Source organism: Semicossyphus pulcher, unplaced genomic scaffold, assembly GCF_022749685.1.
Source record: "Semicossyphus pulcher isolate SPU_LCO1_2020_fin unplaced genomic scaffold, fSemPul1.0.p SCAF_8, whole genome shotgun sequence".
Classification (NCBI taxonomy): domain Eukaryota; kingdom Metazoa; phylum Chordata; class Actinopteri; order Labriformes; family Labridae; genus Semicossyphus; species Semicossyphus pulcher.
In genome coordinates, this window is record NW_027211759.1 from 4,348,645 (window position 1) to 4,371,494 (window position 22,850).

General features: G+C 40.0%; 3 protein-coding genes across 3 annotated transcripts; 1 reads left to right on the top strand and 2 right to left on the bottom strand.

Annotated features, from left to right (window-relative positions):
- Nucleotides 1-1,313: 1,313 nt before the first annotated feature.
- LOC138612633 (patatin-like phospholipase domain-containing protein 2) lies at nt 1,314-7,648 on the bottom strand. The gene is made up of 10 exons (XM_069685997.1): nt 7,462-7,648; nt 6,113-6,345; nt 5,031-5,096; nt 3,619-3,828; nt 3,004-3,064; nt 2,769-2,870; nt 2,670-2,735; nt 2,473-2,593; nt 2,150-2,257; nt 1,314-1,626 (listed from the first exon to the last, which is right to left on the bottom strand). Exons 1-10 carry the CDS (start codon nt 7,646-7,648, stop codon nt 1,314-1,316), a joined length of 1,467 nt encoding a protein of 488 aa, XP_069542098.1.
- A 288-nt stretch (nt 7,649-7,936) lies between these two features.
- On the top strand, nt 7,937-13,928 carry LOC138613032 (uncharacterized). Its single transcript, XM_069686596.1, has 7 exons — nt 7,937-8,148; nt 8,225-8,349; nt 8,436-8,502; nt 9,137-9,290; nt 9,918-10,060; nt 12,273-12,383; nt 13,338-13,928. Exons 1-7 carry the CDS (start codon nt 7,996-7,998, stop codon nt 13,515-13,517), a joined length of 933 nt encoding a protein of 310 aa, XP_069542697.1. The 5' UTR covers nt 7,937-7,995; the 3' UTR covers nt 13,518-13,928.
- On the bottom strand, nt 13,744-22,635 carry LOC138613030 (nucleobindin-2-like). Its single transcript, XM_069686595.1, has 13 exons — nt 22,527-22,635; nt 21,866-22,003; nt 21,517-21,624; nt 21,291-21,423; nt 20,827-20,930; nt 19,369-19,554; nt 18,981-19,071; nt 18,816-18,874; nt 18,612-18,704; nt 16,652-16,741; nt 16,180-16,350; nt 15,895-15,949; nt 13,744-15,036 (listed from the first exon to the last, which is right to left on the bottom strand). The coding sequence occupies exons 2-13, from the start codon at nt 22,001-22,003 to the stop codon at nt 14,927-14,929; spliced, it is 1,338 nt and encodes a 445-aa protein (XP_069542696.1). The 5' UTR covers nt 22,527-22,635; the 3' UTR covers nt 13,744-14,926.
- Nucleotides 22,636-22,850: the final 215 nt, after the last annotated feature.

Sequence of the window (22,850 nt, forward strand, 5' to 3'; positions counted from 1 at the left end):
CAACATGAACACTAACTTTCTCATCTCCACCACACTTACAGTTCGAGTGGGGTAGTGCGTCATTGCTTCATAACCAACTATGCTATGTTGTTGGCTGTGGCATGTGATTGCGCAACTTACTAGGCTCAAATGTCACGTTTCAAAACAGAGCATTGGAGTAGCTTAGAGCGAAGAGGCCAGCTGCAGGACATGTGATGCAGCTTCCAGAACTTACTTAATCAACTGTAAATTGTGGACAGAAGAACAGGGGGACTTAAGAGGGGCAAGGGGACAGCAGGCTGAGTGAGAGGATTTTTAAAAGAGAAAAATACAGGTTTAAAAACTATATATGGCCAAAAATGAAAGTCTTTAGGGGAAAAAAATACATCACACAAACTACATCTGCTTCTGAATGTTTTTTGTAGGATGATTATGATGGACTACATGTGATGAAAGATGAATTAAAAATCATGCATCATAATTAATCAGTACAAGTCTATAAATATTGCATCATTTGATGTGTTTTTATCCCAGTTTTCTTTCTTTTTGTTCTGTAGCTCTCTAGAAACAGCTGAAATTAATTCCAGTGGTTTTCTTTCTTGTAACTTTGTTAAACGGTCTTAATGCTGACATCCAGTAATGTAGAAGTTACTGCATTTACAGCAAGCTGCATTTACAGATTTCTTATGTTTTGCTATTTATTGTTTTGACTGGGGGCAACAGAACAACATGACAATAAAACATAGACATGTCAAATACGCAATATTACACGAGAGGGAGTGATGTACTGAATATCATCCAGGGGTGGATCCACAGGGGTGGCCAGGGGTGGCCGTTGAAATCTGGTTGGCCGCCCCACGTGCCACACCAAAATCCTAAACTATGATTGGCTATTTGCCTTGTCAGAGGCGGGACTTACATTAAAATCATCTATTTGGGCTGTGTTGCAACAGGCTGCTGGTAACACCCCAGTCAAAAAAGTCTGGATCCACCCCTCATATCATCATGGCTTTGATTCAGTCATAGGCACTCGACTGATAATCACAGCCGTGCTGATATTTAACAGAGGAATATTTGGAGCCATGTTTCCGTCCCTCTGATGAATGTTAGAAATATCTCAGGATTGTAATATGATAGTGCACTTAGTGCACTGTACAGTGACTTGCTGCATCTGACAGAGAACTATATATTTATGATATTTTATTTGATAGCGACACAAAAAAGGGACATTTTTGTGTTCTTTTATACAACAATCAATATTTATTTTTACTTCTTCTCTTTCAGTGCAATATTAAATACATTTACTTGAATGCAGTTGACGTCGAATCAACTGTTTACTTGAGGATTGAAGTCTGCTCCGATGCAATGTTTCGTATCCATCCCACAGCTCTGCCCAAACCCCAGCCTCTACCTGCGCTTTCATGGGACTCTGACGCGACTTCATCAAACCCAGAGGTGGGGCTGCAGGTGGGTGTAGGGGGCGGAGTCAGGGGCATGAGGTCCAGTTCATACTGTGTACTCAGGGTGAACGTCAGACGGGACGTGGGAGTGGCTTCTGGGGTTATCGGGAGAGCGTTTGAGTCTTCTTGTCTCTGATTCGGCAGGTTCAGGCCCGATGGCAGGCTTTTACACCTGCGGTGTGGCTCACTGGAAAAAGGCACAGAAAGGACAGGAGGATTCATCGTAAAGAGGAGAGAGAAGCTGTGTTTCCACTGCAGGAACTTAGTCCAGGAACTCGGGACTTTTACAAGAGCTCAGTGCATTTTCACTGAGGAGAGCAGGGTGTAAATAAAATCCCGGGGACCTTACTTTACCCCCCCAAAAGGTCCCTGCTCGGGGGGTTTGTACTTTCCAAAAATACTGTGATTTGCAGTTGGCCATGCAGAGCGGAACATTTGTGATGGGACTCTTGGGACTAAAAGTTCGGGGTACTTTTGGTGGAAATGTTTGTCAGATACCACTTTGCTGCAGAGTTAAATATCTTGACCTAATGTGACCTTTAGGACAACATTTTCACTCATCTGTGGTTTGACCAGAATGGGAAACAATTTCCTCATCTTAAGTCCAGCCGTGCACGATGGCTTTCAGGGCATTGTACTTTACAGAGAAGCTATGAGACTAAGTCTACACATTTATGTAGATGTGGACAGAACAAATTTACACTGCACACCTTTCATAGTCCTCCTCTTTGCCTTTGCAAGCTTGTTTGTATATGTTACCAGCCATGCCGTAGAGCCAGCCAATGTCCTGTTGTACATCCGGGATCCAGTTCACAAGTCTAAGAGGAAGGGTTAAGTTACAGGAGGTCAAATCAGCTCATATATGCAGTGGTAGGAAAAAGCACTTCAGCAAATGTAGCATTGAGATTTTACTTGAGTGAAAGCTGCAAATGTTAAAAATTGATAGTGGTCAAGATCGAAAGATCTCATTGAGTAGAAGAAACCAGTTTGGTTCCAAAGGGGAGGAAGGAACAGGTTGGAAAGTAGACTGTACCTCTGAGCTAAAGAACAGGCCGAGTCGACGGGCAGAATACGAGGGATCTTTGGCAGGTACTCGGTCACATGGGACAACAGACCACCAGCAGTATGCGTCTCTCTGCAGGCCTCACACAGCGCTGACACAAACACATTAAGTTTTTATGATACATTTCTGCTCTAAATTGACTGATTTCCCTTGAATGACTGTCCTACCCTTTTTAATGTTGAGTGGGAGGTTCTCTATGAGCTGTCGATCCAGCCACCAGTGCTCCTCCTGAGCTGGTTCCAGTTCGCTCTGCTGCGTTTTCTCACTGGACTCTTCAGCTTCAGCAGGCTTCTTCACCGGCGCACAGCATGCAGGGTGAGGTGCATCCGTCTCCAGGCTTCTCAGGGGAGACTCGCTGCTGATCAGATCTGTGATGGGCATTCAGATGTAACTTATTTATGCAATAAGAACGTATCTATTACCTACCTGAGCAACTGCGGGTAGTAGAATCATTAAAAGAGGTTACTTTTGTTTGCATGAATATTTAAGAGTCTTCCTTACTGTTCTCTTGCAGGAAGCGGAGAGCATCCATGTAGCCGTTCTGGCAGATTTCAGCCATTTCCTGCAAAATTCAAAAGATGCTAGAGAGGATGCAAGCTACACTTACTTAATTAATTCCCTGTCTGTTGGTATCAAAGTAAATGGGAGACTTGCTCCTGAATTTGTGTGCTATATACAGGACATGACAGGCTGCAATAGCCTCATTCTGACCAGCAGAGGGCAGAAATGAGACGTCAAAATAAATTGATTGCCAATTCCAACCTGCTCTTCTCATTTAATGACTCACACACAAATGGATGGCTATGCCTGCGGGGGAAATATGGACAAGAGAAACTGGGGATCGAACAGCCAATCCTCAGTTTAATGGGGGACCCACTCTATCTCTGAGCAACAGGGGCCACTTTTGATTTGCAATTCTCTTCCAAAAGGAAGGCTTATATATTTCTGTCTGTTGTCTGAAATAGCACTGTTGTGTTAATGTTTTTCTGTGCAAAATTCTGAAGTATACCTAAAATACGGTTTAAAAAATGTCTGTTATCCATAAACACACATTTATATTTAGAATAATAATCACTCTGACTGCTGCAGCTCATAAAACGCCTCTGTGTGACTCACCTCAGCCTGGGGGGGGAAGAACGTGCTGGTCACTCTGTACATGTTCTCCAAGTTAACCTGGATGCTCATGTTTTTGAAGCGCACCTCGTGGAAGCTGAGCACACTCGCTCGAGGGCAGAGGTCGCTCTCGCCGGCGTACGGGGAGAACGTGATCGTGTTTTTCACGTGACATCGAGGCTGGTTGTCGCTGGCGGCGCCGTCCACATAATGCTGAGGGGAAAAGAAGAGTGATGATCAGTGGGTGGAAGCAGAAATGTATGCAAACCAAATGTTCTCAGATATTCAGATTAATGAATGCTGTTATGAAGATGAACGATAAATGGATCCACTTTAGGATGAATACAGTTTGGAGAATAGCATTACATTAAAATGCGAGAGTGTCTCCCATATTTCTGGTGTAATTAAAAGTTACAATGACTTGATTAAAAGAAGCAAATAATATATCATACAATATCCATATGTGGTAATAAAAGCAGGCCTAAAACTACTGTTACAGTGTCTTAACAGGTCTCCCTAAAAAATCTGACAACTGCAGCTGATTCAGAACGCTGCTGCTCGAGTCCTCACTAAGACCAAGAAAGTAGATCACATCACTCCAGCTCTGAGGTCTTTACACTGGCTCCCTGTCTGTCAGAGAATAGACTTCAAAAAACTACTGCTAGTTTATAAAGCGCTGGACGGTCAAGGGCCAAAATATATTTGTGATCAACTGACACAGTGTGAACCATCCCGACCCCTCAGGTCGTCAGGGACAGGTCTGCTTTCTGTCCCCAGAGTCGGAACCAAACATGGAGAAGCAGCGTTCAGTTTTTATGCTCCGTATATCTGGAACAAACTCCCAGAAACATGCAGGTCTGCTGAAACACTTCTTTTCAATCAAGCCTGAAGACTCACCTGTTCACAGCTGCCTTTTATTACATTATTTTGATACATATATTTTTAAATCATTTTAATTATTTATATCTGCACTGTAACTTTTATTCTTATATTTTATAACTGTCTTTTTAAATTTTAGCTTCTGTTTTAAGACTTTATATTTTATCTTCACTTTGCTTTTTAATGAATTGTTGTAAAATATTTCTTTGCCTTTGTTGTTCTGTGTAAAGCACTTTGAATTGTCTTTTGAAACCAGTTAATGTCTTTCCTTTTTAAAAAAAAATTGTATTTAAGAACAGAGAGGCTGCATTAAATGTCTGCCAAACCCTGCAGGCGGTATTGGAACAATTGGAAATGCGTTTGTGACTGGGATGATTCAGGGTAAAAAGTGCCCCGAAAAATTAAACATGTTTCCTGTACAATTATAAATATCATACAAAAACATCTTTTTTAGGGAGAACCCTTGCATGTCCTATAGTGTGTGTGTGTGTGTGCGTGTGTGTGTGCACTGTGTGAGGGCTGGCTGGTTCACTCACCACTCCGCGGTAGGTGGGGGGAATAACACCACAGTAAAAAGGGACGAAGCAGCTGCACAGAAGGGCCTGAAAAAGTCAGATATTACTGTATGTTAGAAACAGGAGCCCTTAAATCCTGTGCTGACACAAGTCATGAAAAAAAGGTTTAAAAGTGTAGAAAGGCCACTCAGCATTTTATAAAAATCATTTTGCAAGAGAGGCAGGATCCCAGCTAACAAGTATGAGATACATCAGATGTGGTGGTGAATTTAAAGAAGAACATGTAGCTGACCTCTTCACCGTCATCCTGGCAGCAGAAAGAAGCAGAGCGCAGAATCAGTTCTGCTCAGGGCTCAGTTACTCAATTTCTCCCAGATATTCCTTCATTTCCCTGAACTACAAATCACATCTGTCAAGTCAGCTTCTCACAATCTTACACCTAAAGACAAGAGAAGGATTTCTGTAGTATCCCTGATGCAACCTGCTCCTTTCTTTTGGTTACTAATTACGTTAGGATCAAAAAGAGTAACTTGTCTCTCTCTTATGAAGCAGGTATCTTCATTTAAATTCTGCATAATGATTGACCAGTTTCTATCCTAAAAAGACCAAATTTAAGTCATTATCAAAAAGACAAACAAGGTATTTCTTTCTGCTGTATTAAATGTTTTTCAATGAAGTAGATGGTACAAGTGTCAAGAACACAATAACAACCCCCAAGGTTCCCCAACATCATTGTCTCTCATTCCAACCATGTTATGAACAGTGAATTAAAATTTGGTGTACGTGTGTGCGGGCTAGGGGGGGCTCAGCCTTACTTAGGTACAAGCAGGGGGGGGCTCCAAGGAAAAAAGCAGTGGAAGCACTGCTTTAGTGCACCAGTCAATCCTAAAATTTAAAAGGAAGCTTCATTTTTGCAAAAAAGTACATGGGCCTTTAATACTGTTGTCTGGGATCATAATGTGATCTATAATGTAGATGTCTTTGTTTCTTATCTTTAATTTCTATGTTGCAAACGGAGCTGACAATAAAATGTGTCTGACAATAAGGTATTGTTATAATTTATCATCATAAAGATGAAGATCTGAAATGTTGCACCTACAGACCTGAATGAGCTCCTCCCTGCTGTCAAACTCTGACACCAGCACGTTCTTCCCATCAGACACTCTGGTCAGGGACACGCAGAGCTTCCCGGAGGCCAGAACGTGAGCGTCTTCTGGAAGACACCTCAGCAGAGAGTCCTGGACAACCTGCGGCAGGCTGTACGCCGGGTGCAGGGGACCCAGTCTGTGCCTCCTGGCCTCTTTGGCCATGAACATCAAATCAGCACAGCATTTCTCTGCACAGAGCGATAAAGGAAAATGACAGTTAGTGCATAAATGGAAAAGTCGAAATGCTGAACTAGAATTCTATAATTACGGGTCTACGGGAAGAAAAGAAAACTTGAACGCATCACCAACTTCAATCAAATAAATCCAACATATAAAACGTTTCACAACAAAGATGAAGTGCTGGCCAAAAGTAAACCAGAGCTGTACACATTTTTAACTTGTTGTATCTTAAATAACTTAGGTATATTGATGTGGAATATTTGTATTGGTGTGTTTTAAAGTGTGTGTTAAAGGCCCAATAGAGACAAGAGTCGAAAATGAACTAGCACTACTAATTACTTAAATTGCATTCTCCCTATAAAATACAATATATTTGATTTAATTACACAGCTTAAAAAATATGTTGCAAAACAGCAGTTATACACTAAAAACAGGAATCCTGACATGCTGTTTAAATGTCTTTGTGGAGATATTTTCTTTATGTGTGTGCTGCTGTGTTTTTTTATCTGTGCATCTCTGTGTTCAACTCTCTTTGAAAACAAACCTCCCTCAGGGACAATAAATCTAATCTAATCTAATCTAGATCTCCTCTACTGCTTTAAAATAAATCGTGTTTTCTTGGAATCTCGTGCTGTCATTTTTTTCCTAAGGTAGGCTATCGGTCTAATGAGACTTGCATATCAAAGCAATACTTTATTTCTGAAATAGCTCTGCTGATATCATGTTTTATCTCTAGCACACCCAACACTGTGCAATGGAAGGTAATCTAAGATAAAGAAAATTCCAAATGTTTCCAATGTTTTCCAAATAAGATAAAACACAAAAAAAACAAATCCACAGTTAATTTTTTAGCAAAGGGTTTCTGGAATTTGTCATGGAAGACAAAAAGGAAACAACCCTCAGATGCATTAGACAATCAATATCTTATATTATCAAAGTACAAAGGTGCTTTGTACAATTAATATATGCCGAATTAAAGAGTAAACGTTGTAATTTAAATTACATGTTAAATATTGTTTCATTTCACCCAGTATAGTTGCAAATAACCACTTTAGCCTTAAATTGGCAGTTTTTCAAATGGAGTTTGGTCTGTCGAGAGGGTTAGGGTTAGACCCACAACTCACCCAGGGGGATTCCAAGACTGAGAACAGCAGCCATGAGAGCACCTGAAGACGCCCCGCAGATTTTCGAGGCGTCTTGTATGAAGCGAGGGGACCGTGCCAGGATACAGCTGCTGGCACCGACATAATAAATCCCCATAAAACCGCATCCTGCAAAGGAGATGCCCCATTCTGTCTGCAAATCCAACATGTTCTCATGTGCGACTCCACTAACACAGTGTTTACAGTCTGTACAAATCCCCCACACAAACGAACCAGTGAAATCGTGACTTCTTGAACTTAAAAATTAAAAGTGTGGGGGGTCACTGTTGGGCACACTGCCACCCGTAAACACTTTCCACAGGTGACAAGTTAACTGATGGAAATTTGTATCATTCGTAGCTCTTTTCCTATTGGCAGGAAAGGTCACATGACAGCAAAATTAGGTCGCTACCACCACTAGCGGAAATTTAACAGCTTAGTCCTGTGCTGCCTTTGTTTCATCCAGCATCTCTGCATGTTGATTCGTTCTCATCCATTTTTATACACTCTCTTAAAATGAGCATTCCTGTAGTGGACTTTGGTGCATACAGCCTGAGTGAGAAGGATGTTTCTGACGAGCAGTTGCAGAGCTTGAGCAAAGAGCTGAAAACAGCGTTTACAGAAGTTGGATTTGTTTTTCTGACGAACACTGGGATTACTAATGAGGAGGTGAGAAAAGAATGTGAAAAGATGAATTAAGTTTGGTTGTAATCGTTTAAAGGTGGATTGTGACTGGTTTTGACAGGTGGGTCGTGTCATGGACATATCCAAGAAATTCTTCTTGCAACCTGATGAACTGAAACAACCATTCAGCAGAAAAAGCTATGACAAAAACCCCAACCATGGCTGGGTTTCCCTGGAGACTGAGAGGTAGGAGTCAGACTATTAAACACAGCACTTTTTAAACGAACTGCCCGCTAAACTCTTTTTATTAATTGAATTTAAATGCTTGTCAGGTTGAATCCACGTCGACCTGGAGACCTAAAGGAGTCATTCAACGTTGCTTCACTTCACCCGGATATAGTAATGATTACCTGTCAAAGTCTGTCTTCAGGTTTATCGTTTGGTCACATAACTAAGACTAAGAGAAGCAAATGTAATCCCACTTTGTGCTGTGTTTATCAGTGTGTGGGCAAAATACAAATAGGGGAGACTGGGGACAGTTACAACACTTTCTTTGGACTACAGTCACCAAATTTGTTAAACTTACATCTGTGTCATAATTACCCATTCAATTAAAAGATGATTAAATATGACATTTAGTTCACAATATTTATTTGAACCAAAGAAGTCAAGTCAAGATATTGCAACTAATCCAGATCCTGGGGAGAGTTTATACACTGATCAGGGACAGTTGAAAATAAAGTTATGATAGATAGCTAGTTAGCCAGCTAGCTACCTGTTGCTAGCTCATTTAAGTTCAGGCTACGAGTGACTCATCCTCCATAGGACGCGTCCTGAAGGATGCAGCCCCCGAAATTGAGAAACTGCTACTGACTCTGACACATGCTAACCATGTCACTTTAAAGTCAACAAAACAAGGATGTAAACTAAATTAAGTTTTGATAAATTAATACATATAACATATAACTCATGAAAAAATTACCTTAGTGCCTCAGATTTCATTAAACTATAAATGTGTTCTCTTCTGCTGTAGAAATGGCCGTCAGGTGCTGTGAAGTCGTTCCAGGAGATCCAGACGTCTTTCTTTCAGCGCTGTAAAGAGCTGAGTCTGCGGGTGCTGAGGGTGATTGCCCACAGTCTGGATCTGGACCCGGAGGTGTTCTTCAGTGCTCACCGATATATAGGAAGTGGGTCAAAAACAGGGCAGCTGTCAACGGTTACTTTCATTGTTGATTATTTTGTAGATTGTTAAATTAGTCTTTTTGATATATAAATGTTTAAGTTAAAGCCCTCGTATGTCTTGTTTTGTTGACAACCTACGGTGACCCTGAAGGTCAAAACACAAAAACATTTCACAAAATACTACAACAAAACTAAGTTGTAGTTTACAATTAATCGCCTAATTGTTGCAGCTCTAGTGCAAAATACCCCACACACTGTGCTTCTTGGTATTTCCTTCTTGAGTTCAAGCTGCATGTCATGTCAGTGAGTCAAAATCAGCTGATATGTGGCAACGCTGTGACTCGATCCTTTGTTTATCACTCTGAGGTCTTCTGTGAGTGTGTGGACCTTTCAGGAGTATTTCTATTTAACAAAACAATACTTTAACTCTGCTGCATCTCAGGGGCAAATGTTCTTTTGTTACATTTGTCTGTCAGCTTTAGTTACCTGTCAAGTGAAAATATGTCTTTAAATGTGATGATTTTAAGTCGTAAGTGTTTCCTGTGGGTTGAAAAACTTCTTAGGAAAAATAAACTATTAAAAATGCCTTTTGGTTTAGCTGGGAAATGCAAGTGATGTTGTGTCCCCTCCAGCTAACGAGAATGGCAGCACCCTGCGCTCTCTGTACTACCCACCTGTGAACAGTGAGGAGGCCAAGGAGGGTCAGGTGCGATGTGGAGAGCATTCAGACTACGGCACCATCACGCTGTTGTTCCAGAGCTCTGAGGGGCTGCAGGTAACGCCACCAACACCTACAACTATGTGGACGAAACAGAGGTTACAAACTAGATTTTAGAACAGACTGAAACCTTTGGAGTACTTTGGTTTGATTAAGTCATGTAGCACAAGCTTAAAACAGGTATGTGATGATTTTGGTTGTAGCGATTTCTCCTTAAATCAACTAATGAAACAACAAACACAATATCAAATGACCACTGTGGCACCTAGTCAGTGAAACTTTTGCTCGATCAAAAATGTAATTGTTCAGGCAAACAAAGATCAATGGCGTCTTCTATATTTCTTGCCCTGGTATGAAACCACACACCCTTCCCAGTGCCTTCCCATCCCTACCTACCTACCTATGTATATATTTACCCAGTGTCTACGATGCTGGTTATCGCCTCGATAAGTCAAACCAGGGTTTCTCTGAGTGCGTTCACGTAAAAGGGGCATTGTTTGTAGCACATGACCAATCACACATAGGGACAAGTCTGCTGACAAACTCATAGCAAACTTTGATATTAGGAAGATATGAAGAAGTTCATCCAGACTGAAATCCACTCAGCTGCAGCTGCTGGATGCAGGAAGGACAACAGACTGTGTTAATGTCCAAATGAAGTCGATAATATCACTGCTTCATTATAAGAGCACAGTACAGTGGTGGAAAAAAGTTTTCGGACACCCTTAACATTTTAAACAATCTCAAATATTATCATGAAATATTTGTGGAAAAATCGTTTTTGTGTTTCAAAAGGTGTGGCTGCATTAGACACAAACAAATACAAATTATGTTTTTTTTGTTTATTGTTTACAAGAAAAACTAACAACTAAATTAGTCAACAAATAACAGAGAATGTGTTCAAAACTGGACAAAAAATAAATATACCATCACATCATCAAATTAATATTTAGTAGTCCTGCCATTAGCACGCAGTAGAGCTCTAATCCTGGCTGGCATGTTCCCCACGAGCCTTTCACACTGTTGAGGGGTAATTTGTCCCGTTCTTCTTGAATTACTGCTTTTAATTCTTTTAATTCTCCAAACCATGATACTGTCTCCACCATTCTTGACAGTAGGTACTGTACATGCTGGAGATAATGCTTCGCCTGGCCTTCTGCGTACCCTCACCTTAGCAGGAGGAAGATAAAGCTGGAAACTGGACTCATCTGACCACAGAATCTTCTTCCAATTCCTGGCTGTCCAGTTCTTGTGTGCTTAGGCCCAATGACGCCGGGCTAACCTCTGTCTCTCATTGATCAGGGGCTTCTTGACAGCCATGTAGGACCTAAAGCCATGATCTAAAAGTCGGCCACGTACAGTGCGGGTGGAACACTGGACACCAGTTTGGTTTGACCACTGCTGCTGAAGCTCCTGTGATGTCTTTCGGCAGTTTTCCCTGCACACGCGGATCAGGATGCAGTCATTTCTTATATATGTTTATAGAACCAATCCATTTGAAGTTTTTAATGGCTTTTTTAGGATTCTTTTAGTAATTTGGCTGTGACTGTACTAAAAGAAATTGCACTTGAAGACCTAAGAGTGATTCCTAATGCAATATTTCACAAATGCATGGGGTGTCCGAAAACTTTTTTCCACCACTGTATATTGACTATAATAACACTTTACACATTAAATTAATCCATTGCACAGATGTATTTTTGTGGTGTTTATGACAGATTTAGACTTATTCTCTGATCCCAGCCGTATCAAACGGACTTATGGAGCAAATGAAATAAATATAAAACCACAATTTTTACTTTAGTATCTTATAAATATGACATGTGCAAGGTTTCCGTGGTTTTATCAGTCTCTGTTGAGATGTATATCAGTAAAGCTCGATGAATATCTTATTTTTCTGCTCTTAAAGCTCCTGAATCAAGAGACCTGATTGGTCAGTAGGTGGTGTTTAGTGCAGGGTGATCTCTTATCTCGACCACAACCTGCTCCGGACCAGGTTAGGTGTTCAACATATGTTACCATGGCGATCTACCATGGTAAAGAGTGAACCACCTTCCTAGTACTGACAAACCGGAGTTAACCCTGAAGTTTACCCCCCAGTTCTTTAAAAACAAAAACAAATACTCACATTTTCTAAATAATAATACTTATGTTAACAAATGAATCCCTTAAACAAAATGACAACAAACATAAAAATCATTAAAGGTTGATGTATTAAAAACAACATAAAATGTGATTAGTACCAACATTAAAAACGGTTCATTCTCAGGTGCTGAGTTGCTCAGGTGAATTCATCAACGCTCCCAGCATCCCCGGAACGGTCCTCCTCAACATCGCTGACCTGATGCAGCGCTGGACCAGCGATCGGTTTGTCTCTGTGGTGAGTTGAGATGATTTATTGCAGATACTGTATGTCCCACTACTAAATGAACAAGCTTTGGTGAATTTATTTTTATTTTATTTTTTTTAAGATTATTTTTTGGCTTTATTAGATAGGACAGCTGAAGAGAGACAGGAAACGTGGGGAGTAGAGAGAGGGGGATTACATGCACCAAATGATCGGCAGACCGAGAACCTGCGATCAGTGCATTGAGGACTGTAGCCTCGGTATATGTGGCACCAGCTCTACCGACTGGGCTAAACCAGCACCCCACTTTGGTGGATTTTTGTTTTATAAAAAAACTAGAATTATAGCTTTGAGGACACAAGTATGTGCATTTTGCTTGTCCCCAAGCACTGCTCTTTTTGCTTGAGAGGAAACAGCCAAGGTGTTGGGTTTGGTGCAATAAAAAGACTTTACAACATCCATAAAGGCAGAATTATCTACAGAATGTAATGACTTATTGATATGAATTTGCATACTGAATAACAGGATTAATAAGAGATCTAAACAGACCTGTGGCACAGATACAAAAGATAAAAAATAAACCAAAAATATGATCACATTTGATTAGCATTAGTTTATGGGGTTTTTTTTGCTTTGATGTTCCCATCATTTGTTCAGGCAACAACTGGTGTTTGCACATTCCAACACAGGCTCCAGTGCCGTTTAAACATCTTATTGCAGTTGCAGGTTAACAGGTGGAAGGTAAGCTGTTGATATGGATGTGGACAGGTGGGAGGGCTGGCTTTATAATGTTGGGGGAGTGGCTTGGTCAGGTGTGGTGATGCAGGTCCTGAGAGAGAAGGTTTCTTTTTCAGTGTTTTAAAGGATTGAAAAAAAGATTTAATAATTGTGTGTGTAAAATTAACCTATAATAAAAAATATATATTTCATATTAAAATAATAATATCATGGAAAATCATGGCTCTTCTTGTTTTTCTTGTCGCTCAGCTCCACAGAGTTTTGCTGCCCCCTGCTGGAGACTCCTGCACACGTCAGTCCATGGCTTTCTTCGTCCATCCCGATGACGAGGCCCTGATCACCTGCTGCGACGGCTCCAACAAATATCCTCCTGTCACAGGAGGCGCTTACCTCATCGAGCGCTTCAACGACTCGTACGGACAAAACTGAATTTAGTTACTTTCATACACACAACTGTTGTTGGTCCTTTAGTCCTGCTGACCTTTTTAATACATGCCTGAGAAGGATTTTAATCATGCTTGATCCTTAATGAACTCTTATCAAAATATAAACACTTCCCTTTGGATCCCACATGCTTTTGCTTTTTTGAACAATTGTGTTTTTAAGATAATCACTGAGCTGAATGTATGAATGATAACATGAAGAGACACAAACCTGCGAGCTCATTCACTTTATTGTCCACATTCAAACCTTGTACAACACTTCATTAATTCAGGATGTTGGCTGTTGGACAGATTTACCTTCATAAAAAAATAAATGATATCAGCGGGCCTGTTGTTTCTCATTTCCTCTTAAGATTAACTGACTTTGTGTCCATGTTATCTTTTATTTTTGCATTAATCTGCCATGAACACCCTGTGACTCTTAATTCAGCTTATCCATCTTCCGTCAGAGAGACGAGGTTACATTTTTCCTGCTGCAGTTTCATGAACGGTGGACAAAATAAATAAATTAAAAGTTCTCCATCTTGAAAAATAATTCACAGACACACACACAAGCACTGACTCACAAACACGCTCTCTAACACCAGCACAATTATATTAAATTAAATATATAATATATGAAACTTCTTTTAAATAAATATGCTCTTCATCCTGTGTTAGGTAGAAAGATAACTCTTTCTGTTGGTATAATTTTGTATAAAAAATAGAGTTATTTAACAGCAAAATAAAGTCATGTGTGCAGAGAACAGTTGCAGCCTTTAAGAGGTTAAACAGGAAAAAAATAAACTCTTATTTGAAATATTGATTGAAAGCAGACTCTTTAAATGAACCCTGTCATATTTGAAAATGAAACCATAAAGAAACGTGAAAATGAACATGGTTAAAGTCAAGTTATAAAAGAGAGAACATTATTTTACGGATCCAGAAATGAGCAGAATATGTTACGTTCATATATTAATACATTTAAAAACATCACTATTTCATTCATTAGGCAGCAGCACAACATAGACACTACAGTAAAGTCCCTGACATAAAGTATTTCCTCCAGTGTGTGCACTAAACAAAACTTAAACTTATCAGGCCAAAATCCTTCCTCATTTCCCCACAGTGTACTTCCTGTTTAGAACAAGCTCCTTGTCGGGATAAAAGATCCAAGTTACAAAAAAACTTAAGGGTTGATTGTCCATGAGGAAAACTGCACCAGCTCCACATTTCAAGTCTGATCTATGCAGCGCAACGAGCGCTGGCACCGAATCTGAAGCCAGAAATCACATTTTTATATGTTTAAGTGGTGTTTTTCAAAATCCTTCAAAAAAATAGAAACCAGAACAAGGCAAACACACATGCAATCCTTCATACTGGCACTCACACAGCACACAGAGTTGATGAATCCTGTTAAGATCGGCCTGACACCGGGACATCTTGCTGGTGAGCAGGCATCAGATTTTGACTGCTTCCTGGCATGACAGTTCGGTGTTCACCTTCAGCGTCAGGAGCTCCCACCTCTGCAACATGGAGTCATGTCGTTCATGAGGTTCAGGAGTTTATGCACATGATGGTAAAGTACAAGATGAAAGGAGGGTGAGTTTGTTTGGTTCATATATCAGACTGATGAGCTCTTTTTCCCTCCTTATTTGTTACGTCCTCTGCTTGAGGCTGTAAAGCTGTTACGTGTGTTTTGTTGTGTTGGTGTATGTTCCAGCAGGTTATTAAAGGGGGGGTATTACGCTAATTTCAAGCTTCATATTTCCCTCTGTGATACCTGTGGAGTAGCTTAGCATAAGAGAGAGTATAAAAAGAGCAGAGAGAGGAGGCAGCCTGGGCCAGTGGGTCATTCTGCTGTTATTAGTGTTTTGTACGTGTAGATCTGCTTCTCTTTGGTTGGTTTTTGTAATATTCTAGTTTTGTGTTGCAAAATTGCCTTCGTTTGTAATCAAATCCTTTATATTTGCTTTTACTTTGTTGCTTCCTTATTTTTCCTGGGTTTTATTTTATTGATACTCCCCTCATCCCCTAACCATCTTTGGGGAACATGAGTCTTGTTTTGGTTGCTACTTCTGGGTGCACGGAGGTTGAAAATGTTTTATTCCTGCATAATAACTCTTTAAAAAAGGGCACTTCGGTTATTTTCACATTTAAAATTCAGGTAACGTATCACAAGTCCTACTCAATCTATTAAATAAGTTGCATAATCTCTTCTGTGGCTCTAGATTTCGAGAGTTCATATCTATAATAAAGATGTAATGATTTGGGAAAAAAAATGTATGTCTCTTTATGTTTCTAGAAGTGCAATCCTGTTTGGCTGGAGTGCCCCTTTAACTGTGAGAGCTACTGTATCACTGTACAATCACTGCAATACTCACGTTTGTCTTCAGCTTTTGTGCCTTGGGCTTTTATCCTTTCCATGTCTTCTACCGCCTGAGCAGAGAGAAGAGGAAACATGTCAGACCATCACCAAATAAGAAGGAAACTCTGCTGAACAGCTGAGTGTTGGTGTTGTTTGTTTTACCCTGCTCCCTGCGTCTTAAAGTTAGCAGCACTTAGAGTAAATGTTTAACAGGCCAACAAATCAAGCACTTCAATCACTGTGCGGATATTACTCCATCTACTGCCCCTTTCAAGCGACTGCAGATTGTCTTTTAATTCACCTGCTGTAGCCCCATCTTCTGAGCGTTAAGTTCTTCCTGTTTTCTCTCGAGGTCCTCTTTCTGTTTCTGCAGCTCGGCCGTCTTCTTGTTGATGTCCTTCTCCTCGTTGGCCAAGTGCTGCTCGAACTCTCTCATCTCCTCCTCCGTGTACAAGGCGTTGTGACCGAGAGTCTGTGGAGGCACGGAGGAGTAAACAAAATCAACAACAGGATGACTTTCTGTTGATACAACGTTGCGAATACCTTTTAGCCACTTTGCAATTGTTACGCTTTTATTTGATCATTTTACAGCTAACTATGGTCTCTAGACAAAAATAGCTCTCAACTGATGTTTAGTTTAATTTGATATTAATAAAACAAACTAACATGACAGAGGGGTCAAACAAATCTTGACTGGCAAACATCCTCTAAAGACAAACCTCACATTTCTGTCAGCATGTAGCAGCACTTTTCCGACTCAATCCAGCTCTTACCTCCCATTCGTCTTTCTCCAAGAACTCGTCGTTCTTCGTGGCTGCCATGAACTCGTCCAGCGATACCAGTCTGTCTTTATTCTTGTCCACCTGAACATCAACACATGAAGCTGCTTTAATCAAGATGAATCCTTGGCAGCAGATGACCTTTAAACTTCCTGCTAAGGCCTGTCCTCAACATCTTGCACTGATGTTCCACTGAAAATGTCTGCACGAGCTTGTGTGCAATTTGTCACTTCAGTGTGAGGAACAATGGGTCCATCAATAACAGTTTGAGGGAAAGCTGACACACTACTTTTCTAATTTTGGCACTGCACGGACGGATAATCTACTTTGGACTTTTAGATGAAATAGGCGTGCTATAACTTAAGACTTAAAACATATTTTAGATACCAATTACTGTGCCTTTTATTAAGCGTGGAAAGGCATTGCACTTGAAACTAGAATGCAATAATAAATAGATAAAATTATGAATTAACCAGAAGAAGAAGTAAATGAATACTAGTTTTTTTTATTATAGATTAATAATTTTAGTAAGTAAGTTAAATGTATTCATATAGCGCTTTTCACAGACATAGGTACAGCGACTTCACATACAGAAATGTAAACATGACAGCGATGGTTGTATAAGCTGCACAAATAAAAGTGAGCAAAAAGTCATGATGATTAACCAAATGCCTTTAATCATTTAAGTTAATTAAATAAATAACTTAATAAATTGAGTTAAAATGTCAAAAACATTTCTGGTTTCAGCTTTTTAAAAGTAAGGACTTGCTGCTTTTATTCTTCATTTATAAGTTTGGGGGTTTTGGTTGAAGAATTTTGAAAATATGTCACCTTGGACTTTGCAAAGTTGTGATGAGTTATCATTTATTTAATTTGTTTTAGACATCGTTAGACCTAAAGATTAATCTCGAATGAAAGTAATCATTAGTTGCAGCCCAAATTATGTTTTCTATTTCGATGCTGCATTTAGTTGTCTCGCTGCTGGTCCTATTTCTTTTTTCTAGTTGTTGTTCCAACTTAATATCTTTGCACTATTTGCTCTGCCTTTTTTGTGCGTCTGACTTGAACACTTGAAAGTGTCAATAAATATTTACTATCTATTAGGTTGTGTAATGTGTGATATAATCTAGATTATATTATAATATATCCTATCATATCTTGTATGTGATATTATAACTATAAATATAAATGTTCTTATTATTATTATTACTTAACATTTATATCGCTCGGTCGTTTTCCTCTTTAGTCTGTTTGCTTCATCTGAGCGTCGAGTTTGTTTCTTTTTCTTTGGATTTTCACTTCTTGTTGAAGTTGTATCTGTAGTCATCCATCTTTTCTTTGTTTGTTCAGCCATAGTAGATTACTGTTTACTCGCAACACTTGCAGAGAGCGGAAAAGCAGCCGCTTAGCTCCGCCTACCCTCTCTGGCAGACCAACCACTGCTGGCTGATGGAGAATGCGTCACTAACTGGCCGCCGCTTGTGATGTTTTCCGCGAATGTCACAGACACCCAGTCCATAATAATACTATACTGCAAATGCAAAGGCTTTCATCGGTAGCCCATAGGCTCAATCACCATTGTGTTACCTCATTCGGCGATACATAGAGTCTTAACAGACATTTATTTACATGAAAAAGTTCGACATTATTACTTTAAAGCTGCTATTACAATCTCACCACCCTTCCTCCCTCTCTCTCTGCCTACCTACCAACCTCTCTCTCTACCTTGAGGGAGCCCTTACTTAAATTTTGCCAGTCCAAAAATCAATTTCTTGATAATTCAGACACCCTGTGAATGCAAGGTTAACAGTCAACCTTCTAAACTTCCAATAGAAAAAGTCTGAATCTTTTTACTGACTGCTTTCAAATGATGCCTTTATCATTGGTGTGACCTGATCATAACTGTAACACACACGAAAGAGCCTCTATATTCTGTTATCGTGTGGTGGCTCACCTCATTCATAATATGCTCTCTCATTCGCAGTCTCTCTTCCTCCATCTCGACCATGTCGTCTTCTTCATTTTCAGGGTTGTACACCTTCTCAAGCTGAAAGACAAAGACAGATAGTTTTACCTTAACTCCAAGGCTTCTTTATTTCTGTAATACTAAAACATACAGAACCAGGTGAGCCAGACATAAATATATTAACATAAATACCTCTTTAGTGAAGAGAGCTTCTAGCTCGCCTTCATCCAAGAAGCGGTCTCCGTTGTTGTCTGCAACACAAGTCAACTAATTTTTCACTGGATTGTAGGATAACAACAGTGGAAACCTCTGATCACCCTCTTTCTCTCTTTGGACACATATATAGTCTGTGGTTACCGTGCATTTTGAAGAAGGTCTTTGGATCAAAGTCAGCTGGGTCCATACCGTCCGTCTCCTGCCACACCTCCTTCAGCTGGTCTTGACTGCCCTGCACACACAAAAGCACACACACACACACACACACACACACACACACACACACACACACACACACACACCGTGGTCTGTTTCAGTTCTCTTTTTTTCTTCTCCATTTAGTTTTTATTTTGTACAAAATGTTATGTACCCCAAATAATCCTGTCCTGCATAGACAAGAAAATTCAAATACTTCCACCAACTAAGAGCTATAATATAACTGATAATATACAAAGTAATAAGTGTGAATGCTTCTATGAGTTGTAATCTTGATTTGCATAAATGAACTTAATTGCAGCAGGAGTCTTACAGGGTGGTGAACTTTAGGATGGTCGGCGTGTTTCTTTTTCATCTCCTCGTAGTGCTGCTCCTCCTTCTTGCGGTCCTCCTCGTTCATCGTCTTCAGACGTTCCCTCCTCTCGTGTTCCTTCAACATCTCGTACCTCTTGAACTCATCGTGGCGGTCCTTGTCGAAGTTCTGAAGGTCGTTAGTTGCCTGCAAATTTTTTTTTTAAAAAGAGAAGGGGAATTTTTACAACTGGATTGTGCAGACTGTGCAAACAAGAGTTACAACAGGTAGGAAAATTGTCCCAGGCAGGATCGATCAAACATGGTCCTGTTGTTTACCTCATCTAGTCAAAGTTACACAACTTGTTCAGTGCCAATAGGATAAATAAATCTAATGGGAACTGACTGTGCAACCTGTATTCTGCCCTACAAATCCACTTGGCAACGGATACATCCTGGGTAGGAAAACTGAGAGTACAGAAGACAAATGTTGACTCATATTCCAACATTTATTTCTTTTTTCTTAGGTACCTTTATGATATTATAAATGCATGTTGATTATCCCAAAATGTCCTAAGTGCAGTCTTAACCTGCTGATTTCTGTAAATGTGAGACAACAGTTTTGGACTTGTTTTTTAACCTGAAGATCTATCCATTTATGCTACAGCCCTGCTGGTGCTCGCCTGGTTTACAATGTATGAAAATGTTATGGCTGCTGATGGTTGTCAGCACTCATTTATCAGTGTTGTCACACACCTAAAAAAGTAATTAATGACGATACCTAGTGAGGATTGACATGCATTTAACTGTCAACTGTAAACCAGAGAGTCACGGAAACCCAGTGAGCTGACTTCCCCTTTGTTTTCTTTAGTCCACAGGAAACGCTTTTTTCCTCTCAAATGTATCTCTAGCGCACCAGCCCTCTTCAGCAGAGGATTTAAAACTGCCACTGCCCCCGCGTTATTACCTCTAAATCCAGTCCTGAGAAACATCGCTCACCGTTTGACACCTCGGCTCGTACATACTCTAAATTATAGCAATAATATGAAGCAACATGTTCTTTCCTGTGATTATGGGTATGACTGTAATGCAGTAACTTACGAGCAACAGCACTACAGTTACCACAGCAGAGGAACATGGTCACTTATGTGTATATGTGAGAGGTTGTTCATGTGTGCTACTTGAACAGTCAATATGTCCAGAGGCTACAACGGTTATCCCTCTGAAATGAGCCGTCTATTTATTTAGGCTGTGTTTGATGTTTGTTCCTCAAATTGCCCCCAAAAAAAGGCATAAAAAAAAGACTCTTCTCAACAACCTAAGCTGATTAACTTCATATGAATGAGGAACTGCAACTACATATGGTCTGTGAGTAAAAACTGTTGATAGAAAAAGTACAAAAAACTAAAAAGAAAAGATATAAAGATAAAAGAAATATTTAGTGAACAGTGCTCGGGTGTTTTTTCACCACTGCCTGTACCGATTTGATGAGTCGGTCCAGGTCCTCCACCTCGAAAGTGTCTGGGTTCATGTGGTTGAGGTGGTCAAACTGTTTCAGCAGTGCCTGGTGGTCCACTTTCCAACCTGCAAGTAAAGGAATCAAGAAAAGTTTCATGTAAGACCACTAAAATGTCCAACTTCTCTTATATAATATCTCTGAGCATTATGTTAAAGAAACTTGAAATACAATGACTACACTGCAACTACACTTGCACATTGCCATCTAATATCATACAATTCATCCTAACATTCAGCAGCCCGTGCTGGTATGAGTCTGGGTATGACTGCTGTAGGTTGGTGCTGTATTACATCATGTTCTTGCATCTAAGAGCCACATCCTACAATTAGTGATGACCCAACTGCTGATGTGTATTACAAAACTTCTTGTTCAACTTCAAGAAGCGTTTGTCGGAGACACGTCAGCACAACATGAAGGATACTTACCATTCCCCACCTGGATGTCATTTTTGGTTTTTATGAGCATCCGAAGCCGGCCCATCTCCTCCCTCTTCAACTCATCCAGCTTAGTCCGATAATTGTGGAGGACAAAGTCCAGCTCTTTGGAAAGTTTCCCATGCTGCAAGCAATAAATAAACACAAGAAAGGTCAACACACAATGTTCGACAAGAAGCTAACAAATGAATGCCATGTTTAGTTTGTTGCAGCATACCTTGATGTCATCCATGTTGGCATTTTTGAGCTTTTCTTTAAAGTGGGGGTCTTTCTCCAGGTACTCAATGACTTCCCTGAGGTAGCGGTCGTAGTGCAGCCCAGTTTCCTGTAGAATAAAAAGAACCACATATCAGCGTTTGTTCTTAAAGGACTAAAATTTACAAATAACTTCCAACTTGACTTAGAGTCATTACAGAAAACTTTTCTGTCACTCTTGCTAATGAACAATGACACAGAATTTTCTCTACCTAAAAGCAACAGTACTTTATTATGTGCAACAGCCCATTTCTGACCCAAAGGTTTCCTTCCTTTAAATGACTATATTTGACACCGTCCATCTGACTTACAGCACTCTCTGGGGGCCCCAGTTCCTCCTTTTGAGGATTTTCTTTCGTCTTGTCGACACTGATAGGCACTGACTGGATACACAGCCACAAACTCAGCAGAATCAGCCCACAATGGGCCAAGGCATTACCCCTCACCATCTGGTTAGAAAGGCAAAAGAAGAAAAAGAAGAATTAGAAGTTCATTGTGATGCAAAATGAATATGGTACATGTCTTTTGAAGCATTTTAATTGACTGAAAATGGTCTTGGGCTTAAATGTCTAACCATTACAGTGTGTGCAGCTGCTTTTTCAGCATTAATAATAGCATTATATTTTACTTTTACAGAAAGGATGCATAATACAGCTTCACCTAAAGATAATATCGTATGATGTTATACAAGTCTTAATCTCCAAAGCAACTACTTCCGTTAACTGTGCAATTTTAAAACACGTGTTTTGTGAATAAAGGGAGCTTACTTTAAGACAAATATTCTACCAAAGCCTAATATAGAAGAGTGTTGTAAATCTGTAACTTTAGAACAAATACGTACAAACATGCCAACGGTGTGATTTACAGAACAGATGGTTCAATGAGAATGGTTCACTGAAGATAGCTAATTCTTTTTATCTCGAAGTAGAAAATATACAAAAAAAGCTACTAAACATGTAAAATAGCACTTACCTGTAACCTGGTCCTTATTTTGTGCTCCTCTTTTGACTCTTTATCGCGCTTCACCGTTCAGTTACCCTCAAACTGCCGGAGCTTCCGTGGTGCCTGTTTATAACTGTTATCTACAAACACTACAAGCCTCCTATGGCTACAACCTACAGAAAAAAAAGATTGTGCTCACCATGGCAACGCCCCGCCTTCGGACGTTCTTATTGGTCAGAAAAAGTATACTTACTTTGTAAAACAGTCGCGTTGAGAGCTGATTGGTCGCTTAACCTCTCAATCAAAGTGTATCGAACTGTCAGCTCTTAGCATAAGGTGCTCTGAGCCAAACTG